The sequence below is a fragment of the Pygocentrus nattereri genome, chromosome 14, assembly GCF_015220715.1.
Source record: "Pygocentrus nattereri isolate fPygNat1 chromosome 14, fPygNat1.pri, whole genome shotgun sequence".
NCBI lineage: Eukaryota > Metazoa > Chordata > Actinopteri > Characiformes > Serrasalmidae > Pygocentrus > Pygocentrus nattereri.
The window spans coordinates 14160868-14182052 of record NC_051224.1 but is presented as its reverse complement, the minus strand read 5'-3'; the positions used below and the strand labels follow the sequence as shown (position 1 = coordinate 14182052).

General features: G+C 38.5%; 2 protein-coding genes across 19 annotated transcripts in view; both read right to left on the bottom strand.

The window, feature by feature from the left end:
* The window catches only part of mapk8ip3 (mitogen-activated protein kinase 8 interacting protein 3), a 51601-nt gene extending 41079 nt beyond the window's left edge, over positions 1-10522 (bottom strand). For 14 of the 18 annotated variants that reach the window (XM_017686415.2, XM_017686431.2, XM_037544587.1 and 11 more), the window contains exons 1-2: positions 9432-10521; positions 62-182 (exon numbers count right to left, since the gene is read on the bottom strand). In XM_017686415.2, the coding sequence (XP_017541904.2) occupies positions 62-182; positions 9432-9737 (427 nt within the window). In that variant the 5' untranslated portion in view covers positions 9738-10521. Of the gene's footprint in view, positions 1-61; positions 183-9431 lie in introns of all 18 variants that reach the window. The other 4 variants (XM_037544589.1, XM_037544585.1, XM_037544588.1 and 1 more) reach the window with 2 other exon arrangements.
* A 4111-nt stretch (positions 10523-14633) lies between these two features.
* Positions 14634-20981, bottom strand: jpt2 (Jupiter microtubule associated homolog 2). Its single transcript, XM_017686396.2, has 5 exons — positions 20826-20981; positions 19104-19252; positions 18036-18175; positions 17719-17761; positions 14634-16947 (listed from the first exon to the last, which is right to left on the bottom strand). The coding sequence occupies exons 1-5, from the start codon at positions 20879-20881 to the stop codon at positions 16709-16711; spliced, it is 627 nt and encodes a 208-aa protein (XP_017541885.1). The 5' UTR covers positions 20882-20981; the 3' UTR covers positions 14634-16708.
* Between the last annotated feature and the right edge of the window lie 204 nt (positions 20982-21185).

The following is a 21185-nucleotide window of genomic DNA, read 5'->3' as shown; positions in this document are numbered from 1 at the left end:
GGGACACAAGTGTTTGTATGAATGTATACTGCAATGTGTGTCCTGTGCATGTGCGACTCACTCTGGTCAGCGTAGTTCTTGGTCTTCAGTTCCAGCTGTTTTCCCTGTAGTTCTAGAAAGTCCACTTGTGACTGGAGCTTCTTCTTCTCCCCCTCCAACGCATCCTCAAACTCTATAAATTTCTGTTAATACACACAAAAACACAGTTCAGGAACAGTACAATTCTCCAGTTAATTCAGAGTATGATCTTCAGTAACCTGTTTAAGACTTTAGTTTCTCAATATAGAGTTTGTGTAGAAGGAGGATGGCATACAAACAAACCCTTGGAACTCTAAAGTAATGCTTTTTCACTATGAATTTACAGTACGGCACAAACTGAAATCACCCTTTCATTTATTTAATTTAGAGGCAAAACACCCAATAAATTTAAGTTATTCATTTTCCAGTGTCAGGAAAGACTTATTTAACAGAGAAGATTTCAAACACCAAGTATAATATCACATCAGTACTACTGACACTTTAACTCTTCCCTTCTTCCAATTGTAAATCCTGTAAATTCCAGCTGTGTCCCCCCATCTGAAGCTGTTCCCAAAGGAGTCACTGACTTCAAAAGAATCATTCACACAAACAACCACTCAAACTTTACCTTTCAAATGTGCAAAAAGATTTATTTCTGTGGAGATAAAGTATAAGATGGAACCTGGAGTTCATGAAATTAATTGGAAAAAAAATCACAAACGCTATAGAGATAATGGGACTCCTGACAATCATGCAAGTGCTGATATATCGCACTGTCATCATCCAATAAACAGCACTTAAAGCTTTCATCTTTAAAGAACAAATACATAAAAGGTAAAAAAAATCAACTGAAATGTGGAGTAAGGGATTATGAACTAATTAGTGTAAACCTGTAATTAGGAGTATTTGGATTGTAAGAGAATAAAAAGTGCAACCAACTTCAAAGACTAAATATCTCTGCAGATTTCTTTAAAAAACTGAAAGCAAGTCTCCTGTAAGGTGTAAGAAATGTAAATGGTGGACACAACACCGAAAAAAACTATAATATTTAACTGTGGAGGAAAATATATTTTCTGCTTCTTCTCCTGATGATAAAAAATGACTAAAATAACTTTTACTTGTTTTGACTGGAAATTATATAAAAGAAAGGGTAGATTTAAACTTTTGAGAGTATTATACAATACAATGCACTAATATAATTGTATAATTACATTTACAATTATGTTTTGTGCACTGAAAGATTCCGGTGACAATGACAAACATGACGCAAATATACAGGATGATTTTCTTACTACAAAAAATTTCCATCAACTAACAAGATATCTCCACAAAGTTTTAAATCTGCACTTTTGACAGACTTTTAGTGTCAGTGGAACCTAACTGATATAAAAATAAACAACACACCACTTTTTTATCACTGGTAATAACTGCAACTTCTAAGGTCTAAGATGTTTGTTGAACTGCATTGTTTCTGCACACACTACCGTGTGTTACACGCCTGACAGAGACACAACAGTGATGGGCAAAAGATTCACTGAAGATTCCATTACCAGCAATGTAATTACCATTAAATGATAATCAGAAAACATGTCTTGGACTAGAAGACAAAGTACTTTTATCTGTGACATATCTACAATACATAGAAACAGGATTTACAGCAGACACCAGCAAATTAAATAATTAAACTTAAATGCAAGTTGTTAAATGCAGGATGCATGGCCATTAGAACTAACATTAATCCCACAATTTTAATCAATTTATTCACAATTTGGTATATATTGTTTTGATATTTTGAACAAAATACAAACATATTAAAACGATAACTATAATCTTCTTGTTGCACAGCTTACAAATGACAGTAGTAGTGGGAGGCAGGAGGAGTGCTGTAGTATGTTGCTGGTTGGAGCTGGTCATTTGCACTCCCGTAAAGTTTTCATTCGAAAATGTAAATATACATATAAACAACCCCAATCTGGAATTGAAACAGTTTAATGAAATTGTAAAACTAAAACACAGATATGCACCTCTATTATCATCTTTCATGGAAACCTCTGTCAATGATCAAAAACAGGCATCTGGATCTAACAATTATATATCCTTATGTATGTAAGTACCTCGTTATGAGGGCGACAAAACTCATTGCAACATTGTAACAAAGTATCAAAACTGAGACAGTGTACTGTGGAGAACCGGACAGTCTATCAATTCTGCCACCTGTCATATGTGTTACATACATGTAATCATCTAAATGTAATAAATATATTTAAGTCTACCCCCAGTAACCAAAAGGGAATCAATTTGCTCTTTCAGTATTCAAAAAATGAAATATTGAGTTTTTACAAAAAGCATTTTACACAGTCTTTTTGTACATTTTATTTACACTTTAAACTTATTTTGTTAGTCCTGTAGGTAAGCTGTACTCTAGCCAGTTTTTTCAAAAAAGCCAGGACATTTTTTCCTGAAATTGTATGTACAAAAACAAACAGACATACCCAGATATAAATAAACAAACACAACACTAACACTAATCTAGCAATGTCTCGCACACACACAGTCAATATGTGTGTTGATGGTGACTTGGAGCTGTGAGGCTTTAAAAGAAACACAATAGGTTCTTTCTGCTGCACAGCACAGCCCACTGAGAAACTACTGGAATTCAGTAATCCTCACACTACACAACCACAGAGAGTCAGTCAGCAGCTTCAAACACATGCAAACACACACACACACACACACACACACACACACACACACACATAAACATTTCAAAATCTTTCATGTAAAACAATTCACTTGATCCTACACTCATTGGCATTGGATACGTCATTTTATGCAGTATCCATAAAATACATACATGCCCTTTACATTTTACCATATAAGTATTTTTATATAGTGTATTCAAAATGCATACATGTATTCTCCCATACATGTTTGTTACAGTAAAAAACATACAGTAAATCATCATATCAAAATGTCCATTTATTTCCATCTTTTTAGCACCATTTGATGGCACCAGCTGCTCTTTACATTGTGTAAAATTAATGAATGGGCCAGTAAAATGATCCAAAATTCCTAACTAAGAATTTATAAATACATGTAATGATTTTTATATATTGAAGTTAATTAAATTTTTTCCTTCTCCTCTAAAATTGACATTTCAGAGATTTCAGGCTCTCTTACATCGCCAATTATATATAAATACATCCACACATTTTTATCATACTTGTTTTTTATACAGTACATATACAGTGAATATAGACACCTATTGGGAATTACGTTAGTTGTTTACAATTTCTAGATTTCTATGATGTTAACTTTTCTGAGAATATTAATTTCAGAGAGTTCTGAAAGTGTTTTCATAATCATCACCTTCATCATCATCATCGTTGTTAACCACTTAATCCAGATAGGGTCGCGGTCTGTTTTCATAATGATGATTCCAAAGTAAGTCTTGAAAGCCCAAAGGCATTACACACACAATACTCCACATTCCACCAAAGTCCACAGACATAACATCTCAATGAACTAAGCTGGAGACTGGAGACTAGTTAACTAAACACACTGGAGACTAGTTAACTAAACACACTCGTCTCTTACGATTCCAGTTTAGTAGTTCAGTAAACTAGGATAAAGAGAGATTCCATGGAATTACAGGGTATTTTTAGACATAATATAAACTGACCATATGCAGTTTATACGTGACCAAAAGTACAGAAAGTACCCAACACTGGCAGCTTAGCCTGGTAATGTGGAGAGACAGCAGAGACAGGCAGAGTTGTTGACACAGCATGTGTCATAATCATCTGTAAACCAATATTATCATGTAAAAATGCAGGACCAATGAAAAACAGAGGCCAAATTCAGATTCATATGAAATAATCTCAAAGTAGTGTAGTCGTTGGTGGTGGTTTCTACATATATCTGCTTTATTTTGTAGGAGTAAATGCAATACAAATAACAAATGGACTACACAGGTTGCTTTCTGCTCTTTAGGTAGGTAGGTAATTAGGTAGATAGACAGATAGATAGATGGATGAATAGACATATAGATAGAAGAAACAATTAGATGCTCAACCTGCAGTGAACAGATTTTATTAATTGTATAGAAAGCACTGTTTTATTCTGTTTGAAGGTATTACTAATGTTTATCAATAATTGAAAAAATCACCTCAGACAGAGTCACTGCACTCGGCTGGTCTCAACGGCAACTTCCAAGTGCACCTTACAGAGACCAAGACAAGACCTATTATAGAGACGATTTATTTACTTGAGCGCTACAACAGCTTTTTCAATTATTGATAAACGTATTAATAGAACTTTATTAATAATTAATCTAATAAGATAAAACAGAACTGCAAATGTCAAATAAACTTTACTGTTTGAGAGTGTGTGGCTGCTTAATTTAACCTGATGTTATCTTCCCTGAATCCTGAGGACATTTGAAACATCCAATTATGCCTAATGAGCATCAGCAAAGACAAAATTGTACTCTTGTTTTTCCCGAGACCCAAAGCTGTTTTGTCTGATGTTTGAAACCTGATGCTGTGGTTTATTTGTTGTTTATTTGTTGTGTAAGCATGGCTGCTTCTAAGACAGGTATTCTAGATACTGGGATAAAAAGTAAGAGGTGTCTGTCCTTATTGTGTCCATTATGGCCTACAGTCATAATCCCTCAGGAGAGGAAATTGGAGAGCGCTGTTTACGCTCTAACCGTCCGCTCCTCTCTCTCCCTCCTTCCTTCCCTGTCTCTCTCATCTTCTCTCTTCATCCCTCCCCCTCCCTGCCCCGGTTCTCCATCATAATAAGAGAATCAGGTTACATGCCAGCCTCCAGCATCCTCACTGCACATTATTGATTACCCATAATCACCCTTCCTGTCCATCCTCCTCCCAGTACTGTCCTCTATGCCCAAAAACATGACCCCAAAATGAATGTAGTAAAGTATATAGTAAACAACAGCTACCCTAATCATGTTTGTTCATAATTATGTCAGAATCACTTTACTGGACAAGCATGTTGGGGTGCGACAGTGACTGATTTTAATAGTAAATAGCCTATTGCTAACAGAGATGCATGGTATTGGAATCATAACTGTATAAGCACATATTAACTTAAAAAATAATTCTACAGGTACATTAACTGATAAGTAACATTTCATGTATTTATTGTCAGAAAAGTAGAAACTACTGCGGGCTACGGCGGTAAAATATCTGCAATTTGTTTATTTTAATGGCATTTGTTACCCTATACAACCCTACACGTTACATTTCTCCATAAAGCTAATTTAGGTTAACAAATCTGGGCCTTTTATGAATGTTTATGTATAAGTATCAGAACATATTTACTTGGAAAATAACAGAAATCTGAACTGACATCGGTGTGTCTTTGATGCTGTGTTTACAGATTGCCATAAAAAGAACATTTTGCCATGCTTTATAGCGGTATGAAGCTGACAGCAGTATAGAGCCATGTAAACTTTGTCATGTAAAGTTTGTGGCCTGATTATTAGAGAGTTTAGCAGCATCGATTGTTTATTTTGAGATTTATTTGAGGTGTTATAATACTGGGTGGGCTTGAACACCGAGACATTCAGCATCAGCAATTCAACAATGACATTTTCAGCATCCATGTCTCCCAAAAAAATCAATAACCGATTTATTCCACCACCAATTCAATCCAAAAATTTAGTCTTGACAGAATTTCCCACTGATTGCTGCCGTATGCTGCTGTTGATGCTGACTGTGGCATTATTTTCTGACATTGCTCAATAGAAAACAATGGAAAATCTGGTTTGCTGTTGTCCATCTACTGTCATAATGTAAAAACAGCATAACTGCCACAGCCTTTATGCAAAGCACACAAGACAATCCCTGTTTACATTGTTGTACTCTGAACAGTAATCAGTGGTAGTATTGGTGATAATTTTAGATTTTTTTTACAGTTGAATTTTTTTAGTATTTAAATTTCATGTGTTACATAGAGGTTCAACTAAATGCTACCATTATAATTCTGTAATTGTGTGTATTATTGCTTTATAAACATTTTAGCACATTTCAACTATACAACGGTAATACTGAAAACCATAATCATTTTGGTCATGGATATCATGATATGACATTTTTGTATTGTGCCATCCCTCACATACGAGGAATTTGTTATGATGAAACCAATGCTTACATAAATGGACAACAGAGAATACAAAGAGTAAATGAATACATACAAATACCATACAAGTACCATACACAGCCACAAAGTGGACTGGAAACTGTGCATATCCACAGTACATAAACTATTATGCACTTTGTTTTGCTAGAGTAAAAACCTGTACATTCACCAAAACCAATGCTCCATGATGAAGCAAATATTTTCACTTATCTGCTGACTTTGAAAGAAGGAGGCAGAACAGGCTTCCAACACTGTTCTCCTCCGTGTACTCTACAGTGAACCCACTGTTCGTCAGAACAATTATTCATCTATTACAGCCTGTTCTCTCTGCAATCTGTAGCCAAATCTATGCTGCACTCCAGACTGCGCATTCTCTGCACTTTAGAGCCAAAACACCTGTCATCGTAGACTTGCTCTTACTGCTGCTACAGCAAAAAACAACTCCATCTTCAGAATGACCCAGCAGTCCAGGTTCTGCTGCAGGCGCTAAAAACAGTTGAGGGACATTGGGTCTAAATGAACTATGGCCAGTTACGTAACATATATATATATATATATATATATATATATATATATATAGTACTCTATAACATAAAATGTGTACACAACCGTAGAAGTAATTTGAATTTTGTTGAAGATATTTGTTTCCAACAGGCTGCTGAGAGTGAAGCATTCAGCCTGAGGATGAATAGTTTATAGTGTAAATCTTGACAGTGTAGCTTCTCTTTTCCATAACTGGTGAAAATCTATCAATTCCCATTACCAAGAGAGTGCAAATGCAACTTTGTTACTATATGGTAAGCAAATACATTTAAAAGGTCAAATTTCAGACAGAAAAAAAGTGCAACATCATGTTTACTCCACAAAATGATGCACAGCCTATAAAAGAATATTCTATGTGAGCCTATTAGACTTTTCAACAAGAATGAAGAAACTGGCAGACCAGGTAACAAATTTCAGACACTACAGCTGACCTTCAGGCTCTGCTCTAAATTACACCTTGAAACTACATTAACATTAAAAAGAGTAGATTTGAGGGAGGAGTCTGGTTCACTGGCCATTAATTACAGTTTATTGCGCATGTTAAGCAGCACAAGAGAACTACCATTATTAAGAAACCATTCATTGTAAAGATGCCGATTTCCAATATTTTTCATGTACATATCTGTTGATGCTGATCCTGATATATGAACATATATCAAATGTAGAGTACATCCACCTGGATTACTATCACAGAGAATATTTATTTCCATACGATTACTAGGCATGTGCACAGGTACTTGAGTACTCAGTTACCCATTCTAAGGGCCAGTGTTCGAATGATAAAAAACACTATTTGGAGAGGAGAAAATACCTCAAGTAAGACAGCGACTCTCCACCACCATCCAACACTGTACCCGTTATCTCACTGGCTCATCTGAAGCAGTCATTGTTCCTTATCTTATGTGAAAAAATACAGATTTCCTGTGGCTATTCTTAAATACTAAAACAAATATTTGTGCAACACCGGTGCTGTCAAAAAAAGTAAGACTACAGTACTGTTGTAATTTTGGCTGAAATCACATACTTTCCTATATTTAATTCAGCCAAAGCCCTTTTTTGCTGTCGTTTATACTTTCTCATTGGTTAACTGACTATCCATTTATTAACTCTCGTGGATATTATTATTATTATTATTGTTATTATTATTATTATTATTAAGCCATTGACATTGTTATATGGTTTATTACCACAAATAAGAATCTGTTATACAGAACACTGTTATAAATGCTTTACTACCAAAAATAAGACCACATTAGCATTGTTATATTTCCTTCATTACCACTTCCGAGAATCCATTCATTTATAGTTTTCTCTTTTGTTCACTAATGAAAACACTGTATACTTTCAGTTATAATTGTGTGTTAGCAATGCTTTTCAACATGTTAATGTTATATTGACTGTAAATATCAATTCAAGGTGACTAAGAAAAATACAGATATTTTAAATAACTTGAAATTATGTTAGTGCTCTTTAAAGATGCGACATTAAGAGAACTTGTTTGGTGGACATGTCAAACAAAACATATACCCTGTCACTTTATGGTACCACAAACCCATTTCTTAAATGGATTTGCACTGAAATTCAGAGCAGGCTCGTCCTCTCTTCATTAAACTCTCTGCATCCCATGCTTTTCTTCTCCCTCAGCTACAGAGAAGAACAGTGGCCTTCAAAATCTCAGTCACACTGATATACTATGCTAAGTTTCATACCATATCTCTAATGCTGTTTCATCACTGCCCCTTATGGCGTTTACTATGACTTTCCCAAATTTTCTTTTTATTGAGGCTGATCCACTGGGCTGATGACGCAGTGGCAGCATTTGGAGGAGGTTCTGTCAGAGCCAGCTTGTCGTGATGATACTGCAGAGGCTTTAGCTGAGGGTTTTAAGGGAATCTGATTCCAGCCACTGGTGGTTCAGTACAGCAGTGTCTGTTTTAGTGCCAGATGTGGACAGTGATGAAGCAAGGCGTGGAGTGGAGAGTGTAAAAGTGGAGGAGGGGCAGTCTACGAATTAAAATGACAGATTTATGTACTTCATCAAATAACTGAAGAAAAACAATAAAAGTACTCGCCCCTCTAGGTGTGGCAGAAAACAACCGAGCAGATTCACCCTTTAGGTACGAGCTTGACCTCTGACAAATATGGTACTCCACAGTAGATGGCAACATTAAAGTGACATAAACAGGACTATGATCTGCAATTAATAGAAAACAGCTCAGGATCAAACCTGTTTACTAAGACCTACTAGCAACAAGCAAGTTACTCCAAATAGGACTAAATATAACCAGATGTATGCGTGACGCAGGGCACACATACACTGCGCTAATGATGCTTATAACATTTAATACCAGCCCATGCCCTGGTATTAATGCTATAAAGTTTCTCTTCTCCATCAAAAAAGCAACTACCTTAAACCCCCTGTGAATGTAACCATGTGTATCTATATGTGTGTGTAAATGGAAACTACCAGAAAACGTGGAACTAATAGTGTTATAAATTGTTACTTATGGCATTAATGTACTGACAACTGTCCAGGAATTCTTTCCAACATAATACAGTTGTTGACAATCCTTCATGCCAGCTTATAAGTTTGTTCTAATGTCATAAAGTTATTGATAACACTTCATATGACACCACTAAGGTCATAAAGTGAACTGTGTCTTACAGATAATCTTGCTTGTCTTTGATAAGCCACACTCGCTCACCTCCTCGGCCTGCTTGCGCAGCGCCTTCTCGCGCTCGTACTGCGTGATGAGCTGCTCGTTATCCTCCTTCAGCAGCTCGAGCTCCACTTCGTGCTCCTGGTTCTCCGTGAGCACGGCGTCCAGGTTCTCCAGCACGTTCACCACCAGCGGCATCAGCTCCTTCACCACCTCCTCGTCGTAGGTCCGGATGAGCCTCTCGAACTCTCGGTAGATGCTGTTGGCCAGGCCCGAGACGCGCTCGGACATCACGGACACAGAGCCGTAGTCGTCCTGGTAGACGACCTCGTCCAGCTGGAGCTCCATCATCTCGACTGGCTGAGGTTTTATACACTTAAAAACTCCTTCCTTGCGCGCGTCAAATGTACGGTTAGAGTACCGGGTAATGGAGGCGCCTCGGAAAGCTAGCTAGCGGTTCTCTGACTCATTCAAAATGGGGACTTTTTCGGTAACTGGGTGGATTTTAGAGGGATGCCCTCAGATGGACGTGTCCCCACATCTCTCCGTAGGTGCCCGAAAGCTGCGAGAGCCTCGAGTCGTTTTCCCGCAATGTAGGCTGGGCTGTTTTTTTCGTTGCCACACAGTCCGTGAGAGGAGCCGAGCTAAGCTAGCTTCTCCTTTCCCCCACTCCCTGCGCCACGGCTGCGGCCTCGCTATCGCAGTCTCTCCCCTCCACCCCCCGCTAAGACTCGATTAGACCCGTAGCGGGCAGAGCTGGACTCGTTACCGGCGCTCCCGTCCTCAGTGCGCGGGCGGCATCCATCACATCACCGCCAGCGATGCACCTGCTGCTGCACAGCCGCAGCCCGGAGCCCAGCCATTGCTGAGCGAGAGAAGAAAATCAATGGAGGATAAAAAAAGGAAAATAAATAAATAATATACGAATAAATAGCTTACATACAGTGGCTAAGGTCGGACTAGCTACCCCCATCACAGTTCCATGTCCTGTTGTAATTGTATAGCTCAAAGCATTTTGGCAGATTTTGTATTTTTGACATCTAGGGTCGGTCCGGTAGATGTAGGTTTTGGGGGGCGGCTGCTGCCGTCGTCCGCTTGGCTGGGTTGGGAATCTCGCTCGCAGGCTGTAGGGAGGCGCTCTTTTCTTTTCCACCTTTATTCGGACAAACACCGCCTCCTGTTTTCACGATTGGCTATTTAAAACCGTTAGGGTGTGTTACATCAACATTTTTTTTTTTTACCAAAACAGAAAAACTGAAAGACAGAAATTATGTTAATGTATCACTGAGCTCACAGTCAACCACTTGACACATTTGAATCATATCCATTCTTTTCAGTGTAGGACCCGCTAGTGATTCATACTCGTAAGTGTTCTGCATTAGCTACGATTGGCTAGTAGTTTATTTTCTATTACGGGAGTCTTCTGAGTATGAATTACTAGCCAACAACAGAAGAGGAGGCGAGATTCGCCGGAATGCGGGTGGGAAGAAAAACAAATACCGCTGCATGGAGGGGCGGAATCATCTGACCGCTCGGAGGATGACGCCACAACGTCTGCAGCGAGCAGGCTCGTGCGATTACGTCACCGCATCGTTCCTCCCACAACAGGGCAGGGGGGGACAGAGAGTAGTATATATATATATATATATATATATATATATATATATACACACAATTAAGATTAATATATATGAAGTGAACAATGACATATATGGAATGCACATTGAGATATATGAGATATATACGTATATAGAACCCCAATTCCAATCAAGTTGGGACATTGTGTAAAACATAAATGAAAACAGAATACGATCATTTGCAAATCCTTTTTAACCTAGCCTTTCAGGGATGCTCCCTTTATACCCAATCATGACACTCATCTATTTCCAATTAACCTGTTCACTTGTGGAATGTTCCAAACAGGTGTTTTTGAGCATTCCTCAACTTTCCCAGTCTTTTGTTGGCCCTGTCCCAACTTCTTTGGAACGTGTTGCAGGCATCAAATTAAAAATGAGTGAATATTTGCAAAAAACAATAAAGTTTATCCGTTTGAACATTGAATATCTTGTCTTGTATTGTAGTGTATTCAACTGAATATAGGTTGAAAAGGATTTGCAAATCATCATATTCTGTTTTTATTTATGTTTTACACAACATTCCAACTTGATTGGAATTGGGGCTGTGTATATATATATATATAAACATAAAGCATTAGGTATATTCATAACCTTCTGTTTTATGTAATAGCTGTGTATGATGTAGCTTTCAGGGTTATTAAATGTTTTGGATGTCTGGTTCCTAAGCATTTCACATCAAACATTCTAAATGAGTAAGTGTCTTTTTCATTAAATTATGTATACATATGTATACATTATACATAAACCCTTTCAGTACCATGTTGATTTTGTGGTTTATTTCATGCTGTCCTCACACTGTCCTATTGCAGGAAATTGGTTTTAAGGGTCCAGTCTGTTTTAGGACCATTCTGAAGCTAAAACCTTTCTTACCAAGGCCAAAACTATTAGATAAGACCAGTGTTTCCCAAACCAGGTCCTAGAGTCCCCCTGCCTTGTGCACTTTTGCATTTCTCCCACTCTATTTTAATGTGATAAAAAGTTTGGCAATGAATTAGCTAATATTCAACATCTCACTTACCAAGGGACATGTTATATCTGTCTTCACAACCTAGACCACCTATTTAGTGGTTTGGATTGACCTTGAATAAGTTTTGGTTTTGTAACTGGTGTATGTATGTATTTGGGGGGTGTTAATACCATGGTCCCCGCGACCCTGACTTAGAAGCGGCTTAGAAAATGGATGGATGGATGGATAATACCATGGTATATTGACAGCCTATAATTTTAGTGCAATTATACATAAGAACACTAACGTTATACATACTACTATTATACATACTACATTCTACTTTATATAGTAATGCATTTATTGTTTATAGTATGCATCTGTATGCATTTTATTTAGAATGTATCTACAATATGTGTCTGTAGAATGTAGTGTGGCATGCTGCTGTAAATGTGTACTATATAATACTACATAATTCATACTACATTCTGTGAATGTATACTATATACAAAGATGCAATATACAAATGCAATGAAGTATGAATTATATATTACTAAGTACTATGCATCTACAAAAGTATACTACGATTTATCCATTTATTCTACAAACCGGATTCCAAAAAAGTTGGGACACTAAACAAATTGTGAATAAAAACTGAATGCAATGATGTGGAGATGGCAAATGTCAATATTTTATTCAGAATAGAACATAGATGAAAGATCAAAAGTTTAATCTGAGTAAATGTAACATTTTAAAGGAAAAATATGTTGAATCAAAATTTCACAATGTCAACAAATCCTAAAAAAGTTGGGACAAGTAGCAATAAGTGGCTGGAAAAAGGAAATTGAGCATATAACGAACAGCTGGAAGACCAGTTAACACTAATTAGCTCAATCGACAAAATGATTGGGTATAAAAAGAGCTTCTCAGAGTGTCAGTGTCTCTCAGAAGCCAAGATGGTAAGAGGATCACCAATTCCACCATTGTTGCGCAGAAAGATAGTGCAGCAATACCAGAATGGTGTTGCCCAGCGTAAAATAGCAAAGACTTTTAAGTTATCATCATCAACCGTGCATAACATCATCAAAAGATTCAGAGAATCTGGAACAATCGCTGTACGTAAGGGTCAAGGCCGTAAAACTCTACTGGATGCTCGTGATCTCCGGGCCCTTAAACGTCACTGCACCTCAAACAGGAATGCCACTGTCAAGGAAATAACAGAATGGGCTCAGGAATACTTCCAGAAAGCATTGTCAGTGAACACAATCCACCGTGCCATCCATCATTGCCAGCTGAAACTCTACAGTGCAAAGAGGAAGCCATTTCTAAGCAAGCTCCACAAGCTCAGAGGTTTGCACTGGGCCAGGGGTCATTTAAAATGGAGTGTGGCAAAATGGAAGACTGTTCTGTGGTCAGATGAGTCACGATTTGAAGTTCTTTATGGAACACTGGGACGCCATGTCATCCGGACCAGAGAGGACAAGGATAACACAAGTTGTTATCAGCGCTCCGTTCAGAATCCTGCATCACTGATGGTATGGGGTTGCATGAGTGCTTGTGGCATGTGCAGCTTGCATGTCTGGAAAGGCACCATTAATGCAGAGAACTATGTTCAGGTTCTAGAACAACATATGCTCCCATCTAGACGTCATCTCTTTCAGGGAAGACCCTGCATTTTTCAACAAGATAATGCCAGACCACATTCTGCAGCAATCACAACATCATGGCTACGTAGGAGAAGGATCCGGGTACTGAAATGGCCAGCCTGCAGTCCAGATCTTTCACCTATAGAGAACATTTGCCGCATCATAAAGAGGAAGGTGCGACAAAGAAGGCCCAAGACGATTGAACAGTCAGAGGCCTGTATTAGACTTGAATGGGAGAGCATTCCTATTTCTAAACTTGAGAAACTGGTCTCCTCTGCATTCAGTTTTTATTCACAATTTGTTTAGTGTCCCAACTTTTTTGGAATCCGGTTTGTACATTTTATGAGTGCATATACCATATAATGCATTTATAGGATGCAGCATGTTGCTTACAATTGTATTCAGTATGTAGCATGCACCTAGAGAATGTAGTATGCATTAATGCATATTACACAGTATACATCTATAGTGTAGTACACATTATTAGTATGCAGCATGTTTCTGTACTTAACAAACAAGCTTTTCTTATGCTATACTGATATGAAAGTTAAATTGACTTGGCATGTAGTATTGCTTAATACAAAGCGTAGTATGCATCAGTATTATTCAATATTATATATTATGCTTATTTTTCAGTAGGCAGTATGCATTAAAACATCTATAGCTTTAACTGGTATGTTAAAAACAAACTAGGTGTTTTTTTTTTGGTGGTTCCGCTCACTCTCACTTACTTTGACAAATGCACATTGCCTGGATCATTGGAGAAAGCAAATGAGAACATTTCCTAGACAAACACATTTTAATGTGGTCTTTATAAAAGGTAAGCAAAAATAGAAACTAAGATGGTTTGTGTGTAAAGAACTTGTTTGTTTGCGCTTGACTGACAAATCAGAAGGAACATGGCCTGGCAATTTCATCAAAGTACTTGTTATTCATATTGTGGTCAGTGCATTAAAACAGGCTAAAATGACAAACATTCATAACGCATATGAATAGAATGAAGTAACACCGTAGCATATGAATCATCAAAATAAATGTTTATTGTAATACAGTCTGTCTGACATTGCCTCTAAACCACGCTGCCACTTTGGGCAGGGCTGGCAGCAGGACGTGAGAAAACCATTTTCACACCAACGTGTGGCACTCAAGACCTCCCCACTGCTGCTTTCACTTTAAAATAGTCAGGTTTCGCTGAAGGCAGAAATTGTGATTTGGATGATAACAAAACTAACTCAAACTTTGGCATTCAGTACAAAAGAGGACCTTCCAGAGCATCTACCCATTTGTATGTATTTTTTTTTTCCTTTACAGAGTATGTTTTGCTGTCCTAAGGCAGGAATGTCCAGTTCCAGTCCTGGAAGCTTGCAGTCCAGCACAGTCACAATGAATTTTTGGTTCAAACCAAACTGATCAACTCATCAGTTCATAACCAGGTTCGATGGGTAAGCAGAATGGCGTGTGCTTATGGACTGTGAACCTCCAGGGCTAGAGTCAGGCATCCCTGGCAAAAATTCCTCAATTTAACCAAAAGAGCACAAAGAGAATGATTAAGGTGCACTTAAATAAAAGGTGCATACTCAGTTTAATCTCCACCTGCCTTACCTGGTACATACAATCAAATCCCAGACATTCTCCCAATATTCAAAAAAGGATAGAAAGTCTGTCAACTTAAAATGCACTTATAAAGAAGCCAATGGGAAGTTTTTTTAGCAACTGCCCAGTCAATTTTAAGTCAAGAGATTTTCTGTTCTTTCACCAAGTACAGACAAAATGTGTCAAAATTACTGTCTGAAGTAACTGACTGTGTCATAGTTGTAGCAGATAAGAGATTAGTTTGAAAACTGCTGGAGAATTCCCTTACAAGCACAGTATGCAGAGCATTGTTTTGATTGACCTTGTCACATTTATTATAATCTGATGGTGTACATGTGTGCTTTGGTGTTTTGTCTGTTTATATGGGAGGGCATTTGTTTCAGTATTGCTTCAGCACCTCCCTAAACAGTGCATGTTCTTAAGCATACATACAATAGAGAAATTGTCTCTAGTTCTCCCAACCAGGTCCTCCATCCCTATTCTCCCTGAGAACCCAGTGGCATTACAATCACTAAATAAAAAGGCAGAAAAAAGGGAACAAGACAATATCATAGTGCTGATTCCAGCATCACTCTGAGCCAAAAAGAACGCTCACCAAGTTTCAGAGGTATGTTAGGACAAACAGTTCCAGACCCAGTCCGAAGGACCTAATGCTAGTTTTGCATCAATTTATGGTCAGACACACTTGGTAGCTATTTCACAAAACAGGATTTTTATAATCACTCAAGAGAAAAGAAAAGACTGCCCAATAAGACTGTTCCTTACTTCTTGTCTTACTGGACAGTATCAAATTTTGGCTCGATTGCTCCAGGTACTTTGTGAAATACCTCCCAGCCCTAGCTCACGATCTTATTACTAAGCCCTTCTTCAGTTTAATCAGGTGTGCAAGAGCATTGAAAACCATGCAGATCATTGATGAGACAGGGCTTTGGTGCCACTGCTTTAGAACGAGTGCGGTTGCCATGACGATAGACAGTGGTTCCAGTTAAAACATTACATACACGTCATTCAGTTTCGTCGTGAGAGGATTGTATTCTATACATTATCAAATTCAGAGAGCATATTCACATAAAACACAAACAACTTGCAAGTCTGACTGAAGCAACATGAACTATTTGATTGATTGAGGAAGCAACAAATCCACAAATCGCTCAAACCGTTATATATAAAAGCAGAAGGAGTGTTTAGGAATGAGTTAGAAAGTGCAAGAGTTAAGGAATGAGGGAGGGTGAAAGAAAGAAAAAAAGAGAGAGAGAGAGAGAGAGAGAGAGAGAGAGAGAGAGAGAGAGAGAGAGAGAGAGAGAGAGAGAGAGAGAGAGAGAGAGAGAGAGAGAGAGAGAGAGAGAGAGAGAGAGAGAGAGAGAGACAGACATTGATGAAGCACTTTTATTATTATAAAAAAACAAAAACAACAACACTCTGAAAGTAGGAGCGGAAAGGAAGGATGTTAGTAAAAGAGACGGAAGTGAGAGGAACAGTGAGAAAAAAAAATGGCACTGGTTAGTAGAAAACCACACTGGATTTTCCACCAGGAGGATTGAGCACTCTGTTGTGTGAGCGAGGTCGAGGTCCGAGGCGCGGCTCGTGGTCCTTCTCCGATGGCTGTATGGGAGAAGACTCAGCCTCCGGAGTGGCTGTGGCTGTAGGTGCAGGAGCAGCAGCAGGTTCCTCTTTTCTAGGCGTGGCCTCAGGAGTGACAGGCACTGCCTTAACTTCTTCAATCACTTTTTGCTGAGGGGCTGAGAGACATTTTCTCATCATTTTGCTTTCTTTTTTTTTTTTTTTAAACCTTTTTAAGTTAAAATTATTTTTAACCTTAATACCAGCCTGACATCTTTTCATGAAGTTTCAGCAAGTATGATAAATCCATGGTTCTCAAAGTAGGGACCAAGATGTACAGCCAGGGGGGGCAGATTATTTGTTATTTTTAAAATGACATGGTGTTGCTGCTTGTTCCACATACAAAATAAAGATCACTGCCACTTTTTTCTCCCCTAAGACAAGAGTCTATAAACTATATTGTGACAACATCCAATATACTTTGAACACAATCATTCTGAACCAGGAGTGTGTGATATGGCAAAAGTATATCACAATCATCACAATCAAGACAATACTTCAGCTTTTCTGAGGCTTTTCTAAGGTCACATTTAACCATTAGTACAATAATCTGTTAATCTGTATGCGTATGTTAATCTTTTTACAATACGTGCTACACTACATCCAGGTAAACATCACTAATTATGCTCTCTGTCAAGAAACCTCAATAAATAAATAACCAACACTGGAAGGGGTCCCAGGCTTAAAAGATTGAAAACCCCATGTAAGTAATTAGAAACTGCTCAATACAGGGGACTGATACTTCAGAGTAGTACAGTCTGTCACAGCAAACCAACGGAATATATAAGAAAACCTGTCGGCAAATTGACTTATGTACATTCCATATATTTTAGCTACTGTACAATTAGCCATTTAGTGTATTTCTGTGTTATTTTCTGAATTACCCTTACCTGGTGGATCAGGTGCAACGGCTGCACCCAAACCTATGTTGTCCTGTTTTAAATAAAATAAATAAATAAAAAAAAAAAAAAAAAAGAGAGGTTTTTGTCAGATATCAAATGACAGCAAAAAACGTACTATTTACTCCCATTACACTAGGTCTTCAGTAAGTACTTGACACTGGCTCTGCTTTTCAGACATGAGGTCAAGTGTTATAAACAATTAGTCATCTTTCAAGTAACCAACCTTCCACAAAAACCTTTGTTTTTATTTTCAACAGTGAATTTACATTTTCAACAATGAGTTTCTATGTTCAACAGTGACTAACCTTTGGTTTGTTTGGATGACTTTTAACAGGTGGGTTTGACTGTGGCCCCCCAAAGATGTTACTCACTCCACCTGGAGGGATGGGCTTAGCCTGAGTGGATGGAGCCTGAGGCTCTCCAAAGATTCCACTACTCTTGCCACCTTTGTGAGGAGACAGATCAGTACATTTCAGACTTCTCAGAGAACAAGTGCATAGTTAGATTTCTGCATTGTGAGGTTTCTAAATTGTATTTATAAAATATCACTGCTTAGATATAGACATGTTTGAATTTGTTGTTAAACATATGTTCATTTAAGATCATTATATGATTATATTATTTAATTGTTAGAGTCTAATAACTAAATGACACACAGGCTCTTTGGATCTGTCAGCAAGATTTTCTTTGCACTCATTCCACTCCCCCCCCATCCCTAAGGGTACATACTAACAGCAGCAGGGACGCTTCTAAAATATGCCACAGACTGAGAACCAATCAGAGATCAGAGCCCCAGTGCTTAGAAGTGGACCACTTAAAGCAAAGAACTAAAATAATGACCTGCCACATCATATCACAAAGTTTATCACTTAGGTCACAAGACTGATGTAAACAACACAGGCAACTTTTGATCAATATTTTATTGATTTTAGCTAGATGAACAGCCTGCTACTTATCCAAAGTGCTGTGACAGTGTACTGCAGCTTTCCCTAAAGAAATGCCTTACAGTCTCCCTTGTAACCTCTGACAGCAGTTGACAATTTGATTAATTACACAGACCACTGAGGATGTTCACCAACAGGTATACTATCTAACACTGAGGGACCGGGACCAGCCAGCCTGACCATGACCATCGGTGATTACTGCAGTAACGCAATTTGAGCCTTTTGCTACTGGAATAATAGAACACATCACACAAGAGTGAGAGAGAGAGAAAGGAAAAGCATGTGAGCCTGAGTGAGTGAATATGCCCTCCTCTCCTCACAAACCCAATTACAGTGTGGTGACAATTTTCAACCAGATGGTTCAAAACCTCCCCAATATAACCAAGGAATGGGTGTTTTTAGTCTGCTGTAACTTACATACATTCTTACCTGGGGGATTGGAGCGTTTGGGACCTCCTTGAGGCTCTTCTGGAGGTGCAAATACCGTGGAGGCCATCTTGTTTGGCCGTCTGGAAGCACTAGTGTCATCACAACCACCAAATATGTTACTGCTGCCACCGCCAGGAGGACGCAAAACCCTGTGAACACATTTGTTATAATCAAAAACAACATATGTTCTGTGTGTCAGGTACTGATGTGGCATTATTACTTTTGAATTACAATGGCCACTTCAGCTCATCTCAAAGATAATGGATGGAGCTCCATCGCAGAAAGTAGGTCCACTGCTCCACAGTCAAACGCCGGGGTGCATTATAATCTTCTAACCAATAGTCAGTAGTGGACAAAGTACACAAATCATGTACTTCAGTTAAAGTAGAGATAGCCATGGTAAAATATTACTCCAGTAAAAGTAGAAGTTCCTCCCTTTAGACCTCCACTTGAGTAAAAATACAAAAGTATTGGCCTCCAAACATACTTAAGTATCAAAAGTACTAAAAGAATAACTTAATTCAACTTAGTTACAAGTTTAAGTTTAATAAAAACTAGGTCTCTGTTCATAAACAGACTAGCAAAAACTACTATAAAATTAAAGTGTTTGTATAAATTCAGAAAAAAAACAACTGCATGTATGTACATATTTCGACATTGTGGTCTATTTACATAGTCAGGTTAGTTCCATGATCTATGGATAGACACTCCCAAAATTTTACGCTGCTGCACTGATGTTGAACCGTGTGCTTGCACAGTGCACCCTGAATTTATTAAGCAGAAGAGGTGTCTGGATACTTTTGTACAGCCTACATTAACCCTCTGGGACATCACCAAAGCCAGTACAGCAGCTAGACCGCGATAAATGTATCTACACGGCCACTCATTAATAGTCAAGTTAAAAATAGCATCTTCAGATTTCATTTCACAGATTCTGTAAAACGCCTAAGGACAGAAAAGCCTCACGGTAGAAGGCAGAGGGCAGTAACAGCGCCCCCCAGCTGAGAGGGCTCACGGTGGAGTTCAGAGAAAGGCGGCAGGGCTGGGCAGTTCGCCACCAGCTGCCTTTCCCTAGTTAAAAAAACAAAGTTTTGGCGACAGCATTTCAAAAACATTCACGCGATCCTGTTACGGGAAATTTCCACTCGGTGTTCTGCGCAAGACAGTGATCATTTAGGACAATAACGGGAGACCAGAGTCACAAAACTGATCTCCGCATGTGTGGCGCACAAATACAATATAATCCGGTACCTATGAGTACAGACATGTTCCATATTAGATTTAATACCAGTAAAGGCTCCGTCTATGCGTTTGCTCAAATGTGTATTTATGGTATCCCCTGTGTATATTCGTTGCATGGCGCTAACAATTTAAATTAGCTAACCTAGATTAGCCGGCTACTAAGTTAATGTGAAGAATGCAGACAGCAAGATATCAATCTTAGCTCATTTACGGAATCATTTTTTTAAAACACACTCCTCACTGTGTTCAGACACGGTGCATACGACTCAGTTCTTTCAAAATACAGCTTTTGGGGGTAATGGCTTAATATGACCAAGCTTTCTCGACTGGCTAATCTAGGTTAGCTTTTAGCTCTCGCTACCCCGCTACTTGGCGGACAAGAGGCTAAATTATCCCAAGTTCCTGTTTCGACTCTCGAAGGAGGACAGGGTAGAAACTGTTAGTTTCCCCTAAATTTAACCACAAGCGAGTGGCTCGTACCTCGAACTGGGTTTTGATCCGTCCTCGAGACCCTGAAACATGTTTGTTGAAGTCATCGCGTCTTGTTTCCCCCTTCCAGACAAGGTACGACTCTTCCGTTAATCCGCAATGCTGAAACCGTCGCGCTAACGCTGCTCCAGAAGTTGGTCACACAAAAAAAGCACTCGGAAGAGATAACCACGCCCAAAAGGCCGGGACACGTGTGTTTGGAAGTCAAAATAGTGGTCCTAAGCCAAAGTATGACTGGGCCGTGTTCAAATCAATCACACGCCGGTGGCAGTTTATTGGGTAAAATGAATTGTACGTCAACCCAAATTTTGCTTGTTGGTTGGCTGAATAGTTTCTTTCAAGGGGTCATCA